This window comes from Oncorhynchus nerka, linkage group LG25 (assembly GCF_034236695.1).
Source record: "Oncorhynchus nerka isolate Pitt River linkage group LG25, Oner_Uvic_2.0, whole genome shotgun sequence".
Classification (NCBI taxonomy): domain Eukaryota; kingdom Metazoa; phylum Chordata; class Actinopteri; order Salmoniformes; family Salmonidae; genus Oncorhynchus; species Oncorhynchus nerka.
In genome coordinates this window covers 47988321-48007627 of record NC_088420.1, presented here as the reverse complement: position 1 = coordinate 48007627, position 19307 = coordinate 47988321, and the positions used below count along the sequence as shown (strand labels likewise).

General features: G+C 43.9%; 1 protein-coding gene across 1 annotated transcript in view; it reads right to left on the bottom strand.

The window, feature by feature from the left end:
• Positions 1-534: 534 nt before the first annotated feature.
• LOC115109599 (solute carrier family 45 member 3-like) overlaps positions 535-19307 on the bottom strand; it is a 53147-nt gene continuing 34374 nt past the window's right edge. The window contains exons 3-5 of the mRNA XM_029634688.2: positions 14916-15749; positions 6714-6979; positions 535-6385 (exon numbers count right to left, since the gene is read on the bottom strand). Of these exons, the coding sequence (XP_029490548.1) occupies positions 5942-6385; positions 6714-6979; positions 14916-15749 (1544 nt within the window). The 3' untranslated portion in view covers positions 535-5941. The remainder of the gene's footprint in view (positions 6386-6713; positions 6980-14915; positions 15750-19307) is intronic.

Below are 19307 nucleotides of genomic sequence, written 5' to 3'. Positions count from 1 at the left end.
CGGAACATGATGGACACTTTGGCAGCTCCCAAATTGGGTCGGTGGTCATATGTCTGACAGGCTGCTTCCTTATTTAGAAGGAAGGTGTAAAAACAGTCCACTTGTCACCGGAGAGCAATGGCACCCTTGGGGGCCACTTCCTATGCTGCTGGTTCAAGAACTTTCCAAACCAATTATTCTCTTAAAACACTTGAATAGGCTTACAATTAAAGTGAGATGCATTCATGAGCACAGTGGTGCGTAATTTAGTTACCCGAAACGTCTCTCATAGACTATTCCTTCCCCTGAAACATAAATGCATATCATATTTTCTTTGTAATGATGACACCATGGAGCATATGCCTATACGTCAGTGGCGCGCTTCCACCGGTCCCCTCAATGTCATCCAGTTGGTTGGGAATTCCAATAGATGGCGCTATCTCCAAGGTTTTAACTGTGCTTCATGCGCAACCATCATTGACCATAGTTCAAAACATTTCGACAGACGACAAAGTTGTTCTCAGTGACATACAAAATCTCAGACAAGCATTTTTCAATGCAGTACATTTATTTTGTATTAAAAAAAATCTATTTGTTGACTGCACAATACCCAAGCTGAGGGATTTATAATCAAAATAATATTATATGATTTTTATGAAGGCTGAAAACACAAAGAACAACACATTTGGAGCATCAATTAAAACTGAGGACATAATAGCAGATTCATAATCATACAGTCCTCAGCAAATAGGACCAATGTGAATAGATCCCTGATTAAGTCTTATACACCCCAGCACATTTACAAAACAGTTTTGTCAATTAACCAAAGCCATCTTAAATGTGACCCTTGGCACTTGCTATCTTGAGACCCAACTAACCTAAACACTGGGCATTTGGACACATAATTAAAGAACCACAACACTGTTGTTAAGTTATTGAAATTCAATGGTTACTTACGCTACATGTTCAAAAGTATGTGGACACCTGCTTGTCTAACATCTCATTCCAAAATCATTGGCATTAATATGGAGTTGGCCCCCCTTTGCTGCTATAACAAGCTCCATTCTCCTGGGAAGGATTTCCACTAGATGTTGGAACATTGCTGCGGGGACTTGCTTCCATTCAGCCACAAGAGCATTAGTGAGGTCGGGCACTGATGTTGGGCGATTAGGCCTGCAGTCAGCGTTCCAATTCATCCCAAATGTGTTCAATGGGGTTGAGGTCAGGGCTCTGTGCAGGCCAGTCAAGTTCTTCCACAACGATCTCAACAAACCATTTCTGTATGGGCCTCGCTTTATGCACAGGGGCATTGACATGCTGAAACAGGAAAGGGACTTCCCCAAACGGTTGCAACAAAGTTGTACGCACAGAATTGTCTAGAATGTCATTGTATGCTGTAGCGTTAAGATTTCCCTTAACTGGAATTAAGGGGTCGAGCCCGAACTATGAAAAACAGCTCCAGACCATTATTCCTCCTCCACCAAACTTTACAGTTGGCTGCATTACAGTTGGCAGGTAGCATTCTCATGGCATACGCCAAACCCAGATTCGTCCGTTGGGCTGCCAGATGGTGAAGCGTGATTCAGCACTCCAGAGACTGCATTTCCACTGCTCCAGAGTCCAATGGCAGTGAGCTTTACACCACTCCAATGGACGCATTGCGCATGGTGATCTTAGGCTTGTGTGCGGCTGCTCAGCCATGGAAACCCATTTCATGAAGCTCCCGATGAACAGTTATTGTGTTGACATTGCTTCCAGAGGCAGTTTGGAACTCGGTAATGAGTGTTGCAACTGAGGACAGATGATTTTTATGCGCTACGTTCTTCAGCACCCGGTGGCAACTTTCTGTGAGCTTGTGTGGCCTACCAATTCGCAGCTGAGCTGTTGTTGCTCCGAGACATTTCCACTTCACAAAAACAGCACTTACAGTTTACCGGGGCAGCTCTAGCAGCGCCAAAATTTGACAAACTGACTTGTTGGAAAGATGGCATCCTATGACGGTGCCACATTGAAAGTCACTAAGCTCTTCAGTAAAGGCCATTCTACTGCCAATGTTTGTATGGAGACAAATGCTGTGTGCTCGATTTTATACACCTGTCAGCAACGAGTGTGGCTGAAATAGCCGAATCCACTAATTAGTAGGGGTGTCCGCATACTTTTGTTTATATAGTGGATGTCTAACAAATATCAACAAAACTAAATATAGGGGAAACTCAACACAGAGAAACAATACAGTGGTTATAAATTATCCTGATGCAACAGTATCGACTACTTCCTGTTTACTAATAAATAAGGATACAATAGGTTGTTTACTCTGCAAAGGTATTAGTCATCACGAAGACATGCACATCCAACAAAGTTGCTCCTTTAAAACCAGAACTCAGAGGAAATAGTCTGGATGAAACCAATAACTTAAAAGCAAAAACAAAACCATGTGTTTAAATATTAATGTACTATTCTGCAAGGTAAACCAGGAAATCATCAACTTTGTGAGTTGAGTTGGATTCCTGACAACTTACAGTGCCGCAATGAAATAATGATACGTAGTATAACTTTGCCCTCCTACAGGGACACATTGACAGCAGTCGAGATCAATAAGCTATCTGAGTGTAAGCAACCCACGATGAACGAGTGGGATGGAAGAAAATTCAAATAAATTATAGCGCTGAAGTCAAGATGTCTCTTAGCACATCTACACAAAAAATAACAATTTCTAATTGTTTTTCACAGAAATAGCTTTTGCCCTTTACACTTTTGACAGATGCAACAAAAAATAATGCTAAATACTTTAATATGTGCTTATGATTTTTAAAAGAACAATAAATAAATAGTTATGTCCAAAAAATAAAAACATTTCTAGAGGCACTTGCAAAACGTTGCTATATTCCCAAGGCGCATGGCAGTATGTCCATATGCTCTACAGTACGTCAGATTAGTATTTACTTGTCTGTGTGCTGGGGGAATTTTCTCAAAGTCAACTGTTATTTTCACAAAGTTACCATGTCTGTTTAGTAATTGGTTTTCAACGATGAGTGACGTGGTATTATCTTTCACTAACTGCCAATGAAATATTACAAAAAACAAGTTCATTTTGACCCCATTCTCAAAATGAGAGTATATATCCAATAGGGCCAACTGTATTTAGCCAATCTCACCATTGCATAAATGAGCTATTACATTATGTTTGGTTATTATACAGCCATATTTCTGATTGAAAGTCAGAAAAAGTAGGCAAATCATACACCGAATGCATATAACATAACATATTGATTGTAACACAACCGTTTAACTAACAAAACTCCAAGTTTGAAGAATAACTGAAGGCCACAATATATTTAGATTACTGTATGTGTATTAGGTACACCACCCTGTTCATGAAAATGGTTCGCTCCTACAGACAGTGAGTCACCTGGCCGTGGCTTGCTATATAAAGCAGGCAGACAGGCATCGAGGCACTCAGTTACTGTTCGATTGAACGGTTGAATTGGCAAAACGAGTGACATAAGCGACTTTGAGCGTGGCGTGATCGTCGGTGCCAGGCGCCCCGGTTCCAGTATCTCAGAAACGGCCGGCCAGTGTCTAGGGTTTACCGAGAATGGTGCGACAAACAAAAAACATCCAGTTAGCAGCAGTCATATGGGTGAAAACAGCTCGTTGATGAAAGGTCGAAGGAGAATGACAAGAATCGTGCAAGCTAACAGGTGGGTCACAAACAGGAAAAGAACGGTACAACTTGTCAGTCCTTGTCACGGATGGGCTATTGCAGCAGACCACCACACCGGATTTCACTCCTATCAGCTAAAAACATGAAGAAGCGTCTCCAGTGGGTACGCAATCACCAACACTGGACAATTGAGTGGAGAAACATAGCCTGATCTGACAAATCACAGTTCCTGTTGTGTCAGGATTTGGCGTAAACAGTATGAGTCCATGGCCCAATCCTGCTTGGTGTCAACGGTAACAGTTGAGCGAAGTTTCCATGCCCCGAAGAATTCAGGCTGTTCTAGAGGCAAAGGGGTGTCCGACCCAGTACTAAATGGTTGTACCTAATAAACTGGCCACAGTGTACAGCAGCAGATGAGATACAGAAAGTCTGTAGCTTATAGCTATTATTTGTGTGCAGTATTCTGTTAGGTGACTGGAACTCCAGGAGAGACTGCATCCAAAGTCATGTCATGTTGCCCTGCTCTCTCCACTGCACTATGAATTTCACACACACGTTTGTTTTACTATCCTTGTGGGGACCAAACAATTGAGTCCCTAAACCTTAACTCTAAACCTAACCCTTACTCCAAACCCTAATTCTAACCCTAACCTCTAAATCAGCCTTTTTCCTTGTGGGGACCGGTGGAATGTCGCCACTTGTCCGAATTTTCCTTGTTTTACTATCCTTGTGAGGACTTCTGGTCCCCACAAGGATAGTAAAATAAACAACAACAAAAAACACACACACACACCTTTTCACAGACCCATGTTGACCTTCAAAAGAGATGTACAATACACAGAGAAAAGCATAAAAAATATGACAGAACACAAAAAACTGTCATCTTGCATACCAAAACTATTTTCAGTAACCCAGTTCACTGTAACACTGCAGTGTTGCTAGTATGACTTTTTGGTATTTTGCTCATGGGAATATTAATTGAGTTTCCAAAAAGAAGTGCACCTGAATTTTTTACAGCATTGGTTAATTCACCTCATTTACTTTCCTAGTGTCATTTCAGATTGAACGTGATAATGGCAGTAGAAATGATGTAATAAATAGCACAATATGGCACTGTCTGAAATTTCTAGAAAAGAGGTGACTATCCTGTGATGACAGACTTCAAAACAAAAATGCAATGATGCCATTGAGCCACTTCATTCTAACAACACCACAGTTCCACAGATGACCTCACCCAAACAGGTTGCATAAGAAATTCCCATAGGAATATAAATATATGAATTCATATCCAAAATATATACAGTAAACCTGTTTATTATCAAAAACCATCCAAAACTAGGGGCCAGTTAGCCTAGGGGCCAGTTACCCCAGTTATTCCCAATTTTTCTATTTGCAGTTTCTTGACGAACAAGTCCAATGGTCTCATTGGACTTATCACGTGTGTGATAACATGTATGTTTCAGTAAGCAATGCATAATCCACCCATTATGACTGCAAGCACAACCTGGCTGAGAATAACAAACAGACAGAAATGCCCCTACATTAGCAGCATGGAGCTATGTGAGCCCAGATCCTTTCCCAAGCAGGTGATGGGCTCTCCAGATTGGGTATTTTTCTCTCTTGGCCAGTCTGCATGAGAAGTGGGCAATAATCTCCTGTTGACTTTGACTAAGGGCTGGATTCGATCCATATTGCAGAAGTATCGCGGAAGATCCACGTTATAGGCAATGTTCCCGCATTCCCGCGTACTGCATTCACGGTAAATGCTGTCGGCTTATTCGGAAATTACATTTGACATTTTAACACAGATCTTCCACATTACGGATTGAATCCAGCCCTAACAGCAGACTGTTTTAAATATATAGCATTGACAAACTCCTCACATAGATGAGAGTGAAATGGTAATAAATCTGTATTCCAGTTGTCTAAGGGCCGATGGAGTCCGCTCATGCTGTGAAGCTAGCTGTACCTGAGGAGAAGGAGAAATGACCCTTCTGAGAGGCCATCTACGTGTCTGAGAGGAACAAGGTGAGAGACACTCTAAATACACAGACACAGTCTCTCTCTTTTAGACACAGTAACTAGCTGCAGTAAATTCTGGAGGGAACAATTGTCATGGGTATACATTTTCCTTTCATTCCTGCCGCATACATACACACAAACGTATAAACGGGCTGCCTCATTGCAATCCATTGGTAATGCCATGGCAACGGTCAGCGAAGACACTGGAGCGTTGCAAGCGCAGGGAGTGGTAGTGCAGACAGGGATGCATTCCTTCACTCTTGGTTCCTGGTTCTTTCAGCTCTTGAGGTCCTTTTGGTCAAAGATGATGTGGTTGGCCAGATAGATGGCGATGATGCCAAAGATGGCGGAGGAGGCCATATAGGCAGTGACGGACTTTGTGAACTGAACGATCATGCCCATGAAGAGAGTGGGAAAGACCTGAGAGAGGAGGAAGGTGCTATCCAGGATGGCAAAGTCCAACCCTACGCCGCGCTTCTCGTAGCCCTCTGGCTCATCCTGCTCGGGGCCCGTGGCTTTGTGGGACGACCCATTCTGGCCTTGGGGAGGGGGGTAGTAGTCTGAGCCGTCTTGGCTGAAGAAGGCATGCCCGTTGTTGCCCCCCAGTTTGTGGGCCAGCCCCCCCTCCTCAGCCACGGGTGTCAAATGCGTGATCGAGTCCTGCTTGATCACAATCCCGTACTTAAGCAAGTTTTTTGTTTTCTTTTTTGGCATGTAAACCTGAAATGCAAAGAGAGAGAAGTAAATTCAATACACAGTCTAGGGTTAGGCAGTGTGTGCAAGGGAGTTTGTTTGTATAGGGCTGGACTGGGTATGTGTACGGAGGGAGGGAGAAAAATGATATGACTATGACCACGATGTGAGCATTTGTTTGTATTGGAACATACATGGCTGTTTACTCAGCCCTGATAAATGGCTGTTGACTCCTACGGCATCTAAAGGAGTCAACAGAATTGTATCACAGTTCAAATATGATTTCATATGTACACTACGCTCAGGAAGTACAGGGACCAGAGTACTGTATGTATGTGTGCCTTTCTGTCCTTACCTCCATTTCCTTGTGGTAGTGGCAGGTGAGGGTGTACGGCAGCGTCTGTAGCGTGGCATAGGCAAAGCCGGTCAGAGCCGACATCACGGTGACCAGGACCACACTCTTGGACATACAGATGACCAGGGCAGAGATGGTGAAGCTCACCATGCTGCTTAGGTAGACCCGGCGCGAGCCAAAATGGCGGACCAGTCGGCTCATGAGCAGGGAGAAGACAGTAGAGGTAGCACACTGCAGGAACAGGCCCAGGCTGCCCATACGGATGCCTGCAAGACAGGATTGAAGTTGTGGTAACAAATTAAGATACAAGATTATGTAATATCAATTATGTCCCTAACATTTATGGGTACAATAATTCTACATGATTATAATTCTAGTTAGTTAACTAGCTAATCGTCCTAGATTCATGCATAGACAAACAGACACAACCAAAGAACAAGGTCAAACATACGGTACTATAACACCACAACAGGTCTCAACAACACATAATACTTTAATCATGTTTAAAGATACAGAACTCTTCACCACATATTAACCTAAAACTGCTTTTACTGTGGCGCATGAATGGACCTTTATGTGTTTTAAATTCTCGGTTTGCTCATGCCAGTACTCGCTACCATCTACTGCATCTTGCCTATGCCGTTCTGTACCATAACTCATTCATATATCTTTATGTACATATTCTTTATCCCTTTACACTTGTGTGTATAAGGTAGTAGTTGTGGAATTGTTAGGTTAGATTACTCGTTGGTTATTACTGCATTGTTGGAACTAGAAGCACAAGCATTTCGCTACACTCGCATTAACATCTGCTAACCATGTGTATGTGACAAATAACATTTGATTTGATCAACACACGGAACAGATCAGAGCCCTAATCTACGAATCAGGGTTGAGGAGTTAGTTAACTTTGGTCAACTCTGAGTTCAACTTGGGATAACCTGTCCCACGAAAGTGTCTCAACTTTTAGCCAGGTTAATGTCTATGACAACGAATCCTTCAGAACTAACCTGCTCCGATGCATAAATATCATACCCCCCTCCCCCAAAAAATGCTAGCCTCCCCGGTTATAGTAATGGTGAGAGGTTGTCTTGGGGTATGATATTTGTGCGTCTGTAACTTTCTCACTCATCATTATTCACGGTTCATTCAGGATTATCCGTAATCATGATAGCATCCACATTAATGTAGAAGTGTTTAGAAACGTATTCTATTCTTATTTACAATAACAGTGACTCCAAAATGACACAATACATTATTTACCATTAGTTTCTATTGGGCACAAAATAATCTGAAACACATACACACAAAAAAGCTAATGCATCCAGTCACAAGCTTAATGTAGTCATTGTGTGCTAGGAATATGGAACCAAATATGAAACTTTTACTACTTTATACACATAAGTACATTTTGACCAATACTTTTGGTTCCCTAAAATGGAGGGTCTATGTACAAAAAGTGCTGTAATTAAAGCTGACAGTCTGCACTTTAACCTCATAGTCATGTTTAATTTCAAAACCAAAGTGCTGGAGTACAGAGCCAAAACAACAAAAATGTGTCAATGTCCTAATCAATGTTCCCTCAAAAAAAAAATGCGTCTGTGAGCAAATTTCAGGTCTGCTGAGCGCAAACTTGAACATTGTGAAATTTCTGTGCAACTTCTTGTGCGCGTTTACTGTGAACACTGAGGCTTTACCCTCTTTAAGTTACTGTTTTAACAGTGGCCAAGCAAGCTACTGTGGCTATTGATCATAATGTAGGCCTACCATCACAGTCTACCTCAAAGTAAATGGCACAGATCCATATATGGCAATGGTCTATTTGCATATAAGCCCACTGCAGCTGATTGGTTATGCTGCACCGGTCTTTGTAGAGTATGGGCTAAGTTGTGTGTAAATGCAATAGAATCCTACTCTGATGCGTTCTGCCTATAACAAAATATATTGTATAGCTAGTTTTGCATACTAAGTCTTGCCTAGTTCGTTTTGTTTCAGTATGGTACATTGAAAGTGGTTCATATTGTGTTGATTCCATCACGATTGCCACAGTAAAGAGAATGATGATATCCTTTCAAATCGTTCATCTGTGCTTGATTGAGTATGCCTGGCTTAATGGACCAATAGAATAGTCCCAAAACTGCAAACCCCACCCATATTGCACTTCAGGTAAGCTACAGCAAACACTCTAAGTATTTGAAGAGTTTCAGACTCCGCAGCACAAATACTGTATGTCTGAAACCCAGTTTGTTCTACCTTCCCTAGTCTACATGGCATCACAGGAAGGGTCTTCATTCCAAATCAACACAATAAGTGGCCTACAACTCCTATGGAAAGGTGGCCGCTGAACACCCTCCGACTTGCTGGCCAACAGATTTTCTCGTGGCGTTTTCATTCGATAGGGTTTCCAGGACATTTATCTTATTAAGCCATCCCTTTAAATACGGTGTACCTTTAACTGGAATTTTGTTGACAGACTGACTAAAATACATTGAGAGAATGGGTTCAGAATATAGGGATCAATGAAAGAAAGCCATCTAAATATATGAATATTCGTCTCTGTTTCAGCACCAACTGGTAGCTTTAAAAATACTTTGATCTTGTAGATTATTTAGGCAAATATTAGGATTAAGAAAGTATGTACAAAAAAATGCCAATATTGATGAATCAAAAATACAGTGGTTTGATTCATCCTGAAAGTTGCCATATTCAAGTTCAATCCATGACATATTGGAAGGTGGAAAAATGTGTGCAATAGGGGATGAACAATAGTCCTATAAATCTTCCCTAATTCTCACTAATCATGGAACTGTATGACAACGGTCCAGTCGTCGTGAACGTGTACCAGGCTCCAGGTTTAAGCTGCTACTTGTGGCCTGAGTTCCATAATGATTCAAATAGGCTACATGTCCCAAATGTCCACAACATCAGCCTAATATGATCCACTATTGCTAGCGACCCTCAGGAACAGGAAATAAAGCTAAACGGAGTGGAATGGAATGATGCAAAATGTAGGATACAAATTGAGCTAGGATTCCATCCAATTGGCAACGGATTTTTATGTGAATATAAAACTATCTGCATAGAGAAAATATGCACATTTTCCTACCAGTGGTGTGTTTCCACCAAACGGACTTGTTGTGGATAAAGTGCGTGATGGTAGTGCACACAAAAGGTACATTTTCACGCAAGTTTTCATGTTCCGAATAAAAACCGAAAGTTCAAAGAATTTTAAAAACTTGTTACATAAAAATGTTTCACTAAATAACATATGCCTACTCTGGTCTTGGCACTTGCTCTCTAGCCAACAGCTCACAGATACAGTGCAGGTAGTCTGTGCGGGTACGCTAGTCTACTTGATGAGATTATTCTGGATATCATTCTGGATATTTTTATTTGTCAAACGGCAGTCAATCATTGATCATCATGTCACCAGAATAAGACCCTAGATATTTATTGGAAAGCAGCATCAAGCCCATCACCGTGCCCTTTCACCACCCTGAGAAATTCATCACAATTGATTTAAATCTGTAGCCTAATAATGTTGAATGAACAAATTATCTGTTGGCATCTATAACATTTTACAGAGACTTCCTGTTTCCATCACAGCTGTCTTGTATTTTTATTTTACGGTATGACTTTACCCGCATAAAAGCTGTGGATGAAATGTGGTTACTGGCGGTGGCTCCCGATAGTGGTTAATATTTAACATGATACAAATTGTAAGATAAAACTGAGAAAAGCCCAGGCATATAATTAAACATTCTAAAGCACATAAATCAACTCGGCAGGTTTGGCACTACAGAAGTCTATAGCTTGGGTCTCCAAATTTCATCCCGGCAAATTATGAGGGCATACAATTAAAATTCTGAACAATGGCGCAGCTATTTATAGCTTACTTCACTGTGGAGTAGAGGCCATAATACATGACCTGTTGATGTGATTTTCAGTTTGCTTCCATAAGGAAAAATAATCTAAAACAATTGCTAAGTGTATTTACAATCCCTTTCTCCAAACAGATTACTAATTTACCTAGCTCTTATCAATAGCTGACACTGGTGGAGGCTCTTCAGAGGAGGAAGGGGAGGACCCTCCTTCTCATTGAATTTCATAAAAATAAAATGTTTAAAACATTTAAAAATATACTTTTTAGATACAACTATACTAAATATATTCATGTTACCAAATCATTTATTAAAACACACTGCTTTGCAATGAAGGTCTACAAAGTAGCCTCAACAGCACCATGTAAGATAGCACCATGGTGTAGACGGAGGACAGCTAGCTTCAGTCCTCCTCTTGGTACATTGACTTCAATAAAGGAGGATTTTTGGTCCCTTCCTGGATCTCACCCCCTTCCAAAGACTTACACAGTAATTATGACAACTTCCGGAGGACATCCTCCAACCTATCGGAACTCTTGGAGCATGAACTGACATGTTGTCAGAGAATTAATATATTACTGAGATCATTAACTACAGCTAAAATGTGGTGAGTAGTTGACTCAAAGAGAGAGAAAGACAAAAGTTGAACCGGTTATGACTATCCAACACAACACTGGAACTCTTCCAAGTCAAGGGGACTTTTGGTTTTATACATTTATTTCAACCAGGGCCTGCCGGTGAACTGCTAAATTGCTTACTGACTATACACTAAAGTTACTGCATGATTGTATTAGCTACGTTGACTAGGACATTACTATAGCTGTGTGCAGCGGTTTTGATATGGTTTGGCTTAGAAAGGTTTTTTCGCCTGGTCACATACAGCTGATGTGTTGTTCATTGAAGTCCACAAACAAAGGGAAAAGGTGAGAGGAGGAGAGGGCATAGATGTGAGAAGGAATACAATGTGGCTGCTAAGAAAGCGAACTGTGTTTGCGCGTGATCAGAGGTGTATTCATTCCGCCGATTCTGTGCAAAAACATTTCTTGAACAGAAGCAAACGAAACGGGGATAAAAAATACCTGAATTTGTACAATATAAACGCTTGTTTGCAACTGTTGAACTAATGATTACACCCTATATCAGCTAGATACAGGCAAGAGTGTGCAAAGGCGGTATTGAATGTGTCACTTCACTCGATCTGTGTGCACCTACGTTGTAAACTTTATTTTAAAGGCTAGGTTGTAGCAACATCATGGTGGGTATAGGGAAAATATGAGTATCATGTAGTAGCCTAACCATATGGCTGATACTGGCATTTGCCCATGCTTAAATGAATAGTCCGAATATGCGTAGAGACATCTCTGCATGGTCTGGTGAAGTGTAATTATGAGAGAATTTACAAGGAGGTTGAACGAGATTGAACCATTTGGGAGAAGTTGCCTGCTTCTTTACAAATTAGGATCGCTTCCATAAAGATGAATGTGTTGCCACGTATTAGTTTCCTGAGCATGATAATCCCACTCCCTCCACCAGTAGGCTATTGGGGAATGATTGATCAACATATACATACATACCTTTGGAATGGCAAACATCCATATATTAGGTTTGAGGTGTTACAACGACAGAAGTGTAATTGGTGGACTTGCATTAGCAAATGTTTGTATTTACCACCAATCTTGATCAGCCTACATCAGTCTCTTGGAGAACTATTGAGGGAGAGCTTGTTTCACCTACTAGATTGCAGGATGTGTTATTGTCTGGCATATCTAATAGGAAATGCATGCTGTATTTTGGTCCTATCATTTCTAACACAATAGAGAATTTTAGCAAGGTTGAGAAGTGTGTAGGTGTTTCCTGGAAATGGCATCTCCATACCCCTCTATGGCATAACAAGGCTATCACTTCCTGGAATAAACCTTCAGAGTCTAGAGCCTGGTCTGCAAAAGGGGTCAATAATCTAGGGGATATATTTGGATTTATTTGATTTATTTAACCTTCATTTAACTAGGCAACTCAAAGGGTCTTCTTTGTTTTCAGGAACGTTGTCTTCGTTTTGATTTGCAAGGGTCGTCATTCTTTCTATATTCTTAAGACTACAGTCAGCGCCATGTGCCTGTGGGGTTCCATGGGGTGTGGGGAAGGCACCCGGTGATAGAGTGGATTTTTACATTCCAGTCCAGAGGTTTTGTGTCTGCTATTTCTTCTCATGTTACAACGATTAAAGCAGAAAGATCTCTCAATGGTTAAAGCATGGGTAGATGATTTGGCCGTCGATGATGAGGCTATTGATTGGGAGAATGTCTGGGAGAATATATTTCACTCATCAAAGAACCCAAACCAGCAATTCATTCATTTGAAACTTTGTCATAGATCGTACTGGACACCACTTGTAAGATTTCATGCAAAACAGACCCATACTGTGACCTATGTAACCTCAATAGACTTGGTACATACAAACATATGATATGGGATTGTCCTGAGGTTTATGAGTTTGAGGAAAGTGTCGTATATCCTCTCTGACATGGTTGATAAAACTGTACCCCTTGAACCAATTACGCTGTTGCTTAACGATGACACAGGTATGCAGCTGAATGAGAAACAGCTAAAAGTTTGGCTGGCTGGGTTGACTGCTGCCAAAACACATGTTGTTCAGCGCTAGTTGTCACCACATGACCTTAATATAAGGATTTTTTTATTTGTACCTTTATTTAACTAGGCAAGTCAGTTAAGAACAAATTCTTATTTTCAATGACGGCCTAGGAACAGTGGGTTAAATGGCCTGTTCAGGGGCAAACGACAGATTTGTACCTTGTCAGCTCGGGGGTTTGAACTTGCAACCTTCCGGAACCTAGTCCAACACTCTAACCACTAGGCTACCCTGCCGCCCCGATTTGCACTGAGGATAAACCACATTGCGGTGAAAAAGGTAATCTCAATTATGGGGTGTTGTAGTAAATACTGTGTTGTGGCTGCTTTGCGTGATGTACTGTTGTCTCTACCTTCTTGCCCTTTGTGCTGTTGTCTGTGCCCAATAATGTTTGTAGCCTGTTTTGTGCTGCTACCATGTTGTGCTGCTGCCATGTTGTGTTCCTACCATGTTGTTTTCATGTGTTGCTGCCATGCTGTGTTGTTATCTTAGATCTCTCTTTATGCAGTGTTGTCTCTCTTGTCGTGATGTGTGTTTTGTCCTATATTTTTATTTAATTTATTTATATTTTTAATCCCAGACCCCGCCCCGCAGGAGGCCTTTTGGTAGGCCCTCATTGTAAATAAGAATTTGTTCTTAACTGACTTGCCTAGTTAAATAAAGTTTAAATACAATAAATAAAATTAAAATAACTTAAATAAATATGCCAGGCTTCAGACTTTTGTGCTTGGCCTCTGCCCTGTACCTGAATGAACATGCTCTTTGTACACTGATTGTTTGACAGTAATGCACTGTGAGTGTGACATTCCTCCTTGTCCTGCAGGCATGGGAGGGAGGGATGGGGGTGGGAGGGAGGGATGGGGGTGGGTGGGAGGGAGGGATGAGGGTGGGGGAGAAGCAGGAAGCCTTGCAGAGCTCCACTACAGACCTGGGAAACTTCTCAGTGTGGGAGAAGGTGTTTCCTTTTGTCCCTCTCACCATTAGTTTTTCTCTCACTTTGTCTCTCTTATCTCTGTTTTTCTGCTGAGTCTGGGGTATTATGTCAGTCAGATTCAACGCAGTTTGAAGTTTGAAGGTCTTCTTTTACACTGATCATCTTCTCCTCATCCAATAAAGCTATGCAATATTCTAGGGGATTAGGAACCAGACTCTTAATGACTCTTAATGCACACTTTATTACCAGGGAGAACGGTACAGTGACTGGAAACTCTAGGTAATACTATGGCAACACCGAAGCTTGCTCCTCTGCCTGACTACCTCCCACCTGTGCCATTGGAATGTGCATGCATCCGGCCCAGCTGTGGCGGAGGGAGCTGTCCAAGCCGGCAAAGCAGCTGAGTGGCCAGGTGGTGGTGGTGAAGGTGCGGACTGAGGACAGGAGTGGCAGGGTGAACTGGACTGGGGCTGTCTGCACTTTGAGGCCTCACTAGTAGGTTGGGGGAGGATTCTAACTTTCTCTATACAAAATCACTCTATTGGACGTGGCCGTTTGAGAACTTTGGGTTCTCTGATTGTGAATACATCAAAGATCAAGGATATAATGAAGCAGAGCTTGCCCAGCCAAAGTATGTATGTGATAATATCAAATATGGTCTACATGAGAGATGAAGAGGCAATCCGCCAAAGTAAGTGATAGATCACACAGTATATCCACAGAGAAGAAAGACAACTCACCGTCGTCGTAGCGCTGCCTGGAGGCGGTTCCGGGAGCGGCACTGGGCACGCCCTCATACAGCCCCTCCCCCACAAAGTCTGTGTAGAAGAGCATAAAGGACATGACGGCCATCCAGCTGCAGAGCTGGGCCATGCACAGCTGCCTCATTACCTGGGGCACGTGGCAGTAGCTGCGGTAGATGGCTGGCGTCATGGACCAGAACGTCCTCAGCAGGCACAGCAGCGGGCCCGACTTGAGCAGCCGCAGTTTGCATTTGAGCAGGTAGCAGCAGGAGCGTGGAATGCCGCAGCGGCCCGCCGCCAGGAGAGGAGCTGGCTCCAGGGCCGCCACACCAGCACACGGTGGCTCCTCCGACACCTTCATGGTGATCAGCACGCTGATCACGAAGATGAGGATGAGCATGAAGAAGAGGCACTCTGCCTGGCCGCCCAGGTAGACGGACAGCAGGCCCCGGCTCCAGTCCAGCGCAGGCAGCAGGTAGCCCACGCAGCCTCCGAGACTAACCATAAAGGAAAACATGGCGAAGGCCTGGTTGCAGTCCTCCTCGTCGCGGTACAGGTCCGAGAGGAGCGCCTCTAGCGGCGTGAAGCACACCTGGCCACAGAAGTCAAGCAGGCCCACCCCGAGGATGAGGAAGGCCACTTCTAGGGTGCGTCCGCCCCAGGTGAAGTAGGCAGCCAGCAGGTCGGCATGGGGGATGATGAGGAGGGCTAGGAGGACACCCAGGGACAGCAGCCAGATGAAGGGCCGACGGCGGCCATAGCTGCTGTTGCAGTGGTCACTGGCTGAGCCAATCACAGGGATGAAGATGAGACCTAACACTGGGCCGATACCTGGGAGAGAGAGAGAGAGAGAGATAGATAGATAGATAGATAGATAGACAGATAGAGATAGGAGGGCATCAGTGATGTTGATTCATTGGTTGTCAGTTACAAAGTCCAAGGGTTTCTAGGTTGGTGTGTAAAACCAGTTAGTTTAGTTATCAGTATCAAAGCAATAGTCACAAACACATAAAATAGTTAAATAGGTAAACACTGATTGAAATTCCCTTCAAGAACAATTGCGTGAGTTATAGGCCAACATAATAGTTATTGGATTTGAGTTTTTCCACAACATTTCCCTGTGAACTCTAATCCAACAAATGTCCTGGCTGCATCTGATGTTGTCTGGTATCTTCCAATTTACTACCTTCCCCATGCTGATAGGGCTTGGAGGCATGATCTCCGGGGGTCTGTGGCCCACTGGCCCCATCACTGTTCCATCCATCTCTCTGAGTGCTAGTGAAGGCTGCCTACAGATGGTTCTGTGCCCCAAGCTAACCCACCATAAGCCTCCCTCTCTTCCCCACTGCTGGATTGGGCTAATTAAAACACCCCATGACAAAGGATGCTTGTGGAGCAACACAACTTACATTCAACTTACATTCCCCACAATGGCCAGATGTATGCCTCTGGTTTCACAATGGGAGCATGCATGGGAGGCTTGTTTTGAAAACATGGTTTAAAATTCCATAGAGATGAAAAATATAACATTAATTGGATCCACATGAGGGATGCCATGAGGGTCATTCTGATCAAATATGTGTGTAGATTGGAGTACTGTATGAATAGGTACATTCCATTTTTCCATTCCCAGACAATAACCTTTTATGTAAGGGATAATCAACGATCTATGGAAAATAATGAACGACGTGGAAGGTGTGTTCCATGTGCTAGCCGAGTGGAACTAACCTTCCACGGAGTTGCATTATTTCCCAGAGTTGATTATCCCTTTTATACCATGGCTATAATTGAACACATTTGACGCTAGAAATGTGTTCATTTGCAAGAAGGTATGTGCTCAACATCCATTGAAGTAGCTAGCAAGTTTACTAGATAGCTACATTTGAAGACAGAAGCTTACATACACCTTAGCCAAATACATTTAAACTCAGTTTTTCACAATTCCTGACATTTAATCCTAGTAAAAAATCCTTGTCTTAGGTCAGTTAGGATCACCACTTTATTTTAAGAATGTGAAATGTAAGAATAATAGTAGAGAGTGATTTATTTCAGCTTTTACATTTACATTTACATTTAAGTCATTTAGCAGATGCTCTTATCCAGAGCGACTTACAAATTGGTGCATTCACCTTATGACATCCAGTGGAGCAGCCACTTTACAATAGTGCATCTAAATCTTTTAAGGGGGGGGGTGAGAAGGATTACTTTATCCTATCCTAGGTATTCCTTAAAGAGGTGGGGTTTCAGGTGTCTCCGGAAGGTGGTGATTGACTCCGCTGTCCTGGCGTCGTGAGGGAGTTTGTTCCACCATTGGGGGGCCAGAGCAGCAAACAGTTTTGACTGGGCTGAGCGGGAACTGTACTTCCTCAGTGGTAGGGAGGCGAGCAGGCCAGAGGTGGATGAACGCAGTGCCCTTGTTTGGGTGTAGGGCCTGATCAGAGCCTGGAGGTACTGAGGTGACGTTCCCCTCACAGCTCCGTAGGCAAGCACCATGGTCTTGTAGCGGATGCGAGCTTCAACTGGAAGCCAGTGGAGAGAGCGGAGGAGCGGGGTGACGTGAGAGAACTTGGGAAGGTTGAACACCAGACGGGCTGCGGCGTTCTGGATGAGTTGTAGGGGTTTAATGGCACAGGCAGGGAGCCCAGCCAACAGCGAGTTGCAGTAATCCAGACGGGAGATGACAAGTGCCTGGATTAGGACCTGCGCCGCTTCCTGTGTGAGGCAGGGTCGTACTCTGCGGATGTTGTAGAGCATGAACCTACAGGAACGGGCCACCGCCTTGATGTTAGTTGAGAACGACAGGGTGTTGTCCAGGATCACGCCAAGGTTCTTAGCGCTCTGGGAGGAGGACACAGTGGAGTTGTCAACCGTGATGGCGAGATCATGGAACGGGCAGTCCTTCCCCGGGAGGAAGAGCAGCTCCGTCTTGCCGAGGTTCAGCTTGAGGTGGTGATCCGTCATCCACACTGATATGTCTGCCAGACATGCAGAGATGCGATTCGCCACCTGGTCATCAGAAGGGGGAAAGGAGAAGATTAATTGTGTGTCGTCTGCATAGCAATGATAGGAGAGACCATGTGAGGTTATGACAGAGCCAAGTGACTTGGTGTGTAGCGAGAATAGGAGAGGGCCTAGAACAGAGCCCTGTGGGACACCAGTGGTGAGAGCACGTGGTGAGGAGACGGATTCTCGCCACGCCACCTGATAGGAGCGACCTGTCAGGTAGGACGCAATCCAAGCGTGGGCCGCGCCGGAGATGCCCAACTTGGAGAGGGTGGAGAGGAGGATCTGATGGTTCACAGTATTGAAGGCAGCCGATAGGTCTAGAAGGATGAGAGCAGAGGAGAGAGAGTTAGCTTTAGCAGTGCGGAGCGCCTCCGTGATACAGAGAAGAGCAGTCTCAGTTGAATGACTAGTCTTGAAACCTGACTGATTTGGATCAAGAAGGTCATTCTGAGAGAGATAGCGGGAGAGCTGGCCAAGGACGGCACATTCAAGGGTTTTGGAGAGAAAAGAAAGAAGGGATACTGGTCTGTAGTTGTTGACATCGGAGGGATCGAGTGTAGGGTTTTTTCAGAAGGGGTGCAACTCTAGCTCTCTTGAAGACGGAAGGGACGTAGCCAGCGGTCAGGGATGAGTTGATGAGCGAGGTGAGGTAAGGGAGAAGGTCTCCGGAAATGGTCTGGAGAAGAGAGGAGGGGATAGGGTCAAGCGGGCAGGTTGTTGGGCGGCCGGCCGTCACAAGACGCGAGATTTCATCTGGAGAGAGAGGGGAGAAAGAGGTCAGAGCACAGGGTAGGGCAGTGTGAGCAGAACCAGCGGTGTCGTTTGACTTAGCAACGAGGATCGGATGCCGTCGACCTTCTTTTCAAAATGGTTGACGAAGTCATCTGCAGAGAGGGGAGGAGGGGGAGGGGGGGGGATTCAGGAGGGAGGAGAAGGTGGCAAATAGCTTCCTAGGGTTAGAGGCAGATGCTTGGAATTTAGAGTGGTAGAAAGTGGCTTTAGCAGCAGCGACAGAAGAGGAAAATGTAGAGAGGAGGGAGTGAAAGGATGCCAGGTCCGCAGGGAGGCGAGTTTTCCTCCATTTCCGCTCGGCTGCCCGAGCCCTGTTCTGTGAGCTCGCAATGAGTCGTCGAGCCACGGAGCGGGAGGGGAGGACCGAGCCGGCCTGGAGGATAGGGGACATAGAGAGTCAAAGGATGCAGAAAGGGAGGAGAGGAGGGTTGAGGAGGCAGAATCAGGAGATAGGTTGGAGAAGGTTTGAGCAGAGGGAAGAGATGATAGGATGGAAGAGGAGAGAGTAGCGGGGGAGAGAGAGCGAAGGTTGGGACGGCGCGATACCATCCGAGTAGGGGCAGTGTGGGAAGTGTTGGATGAGAGCGAGAG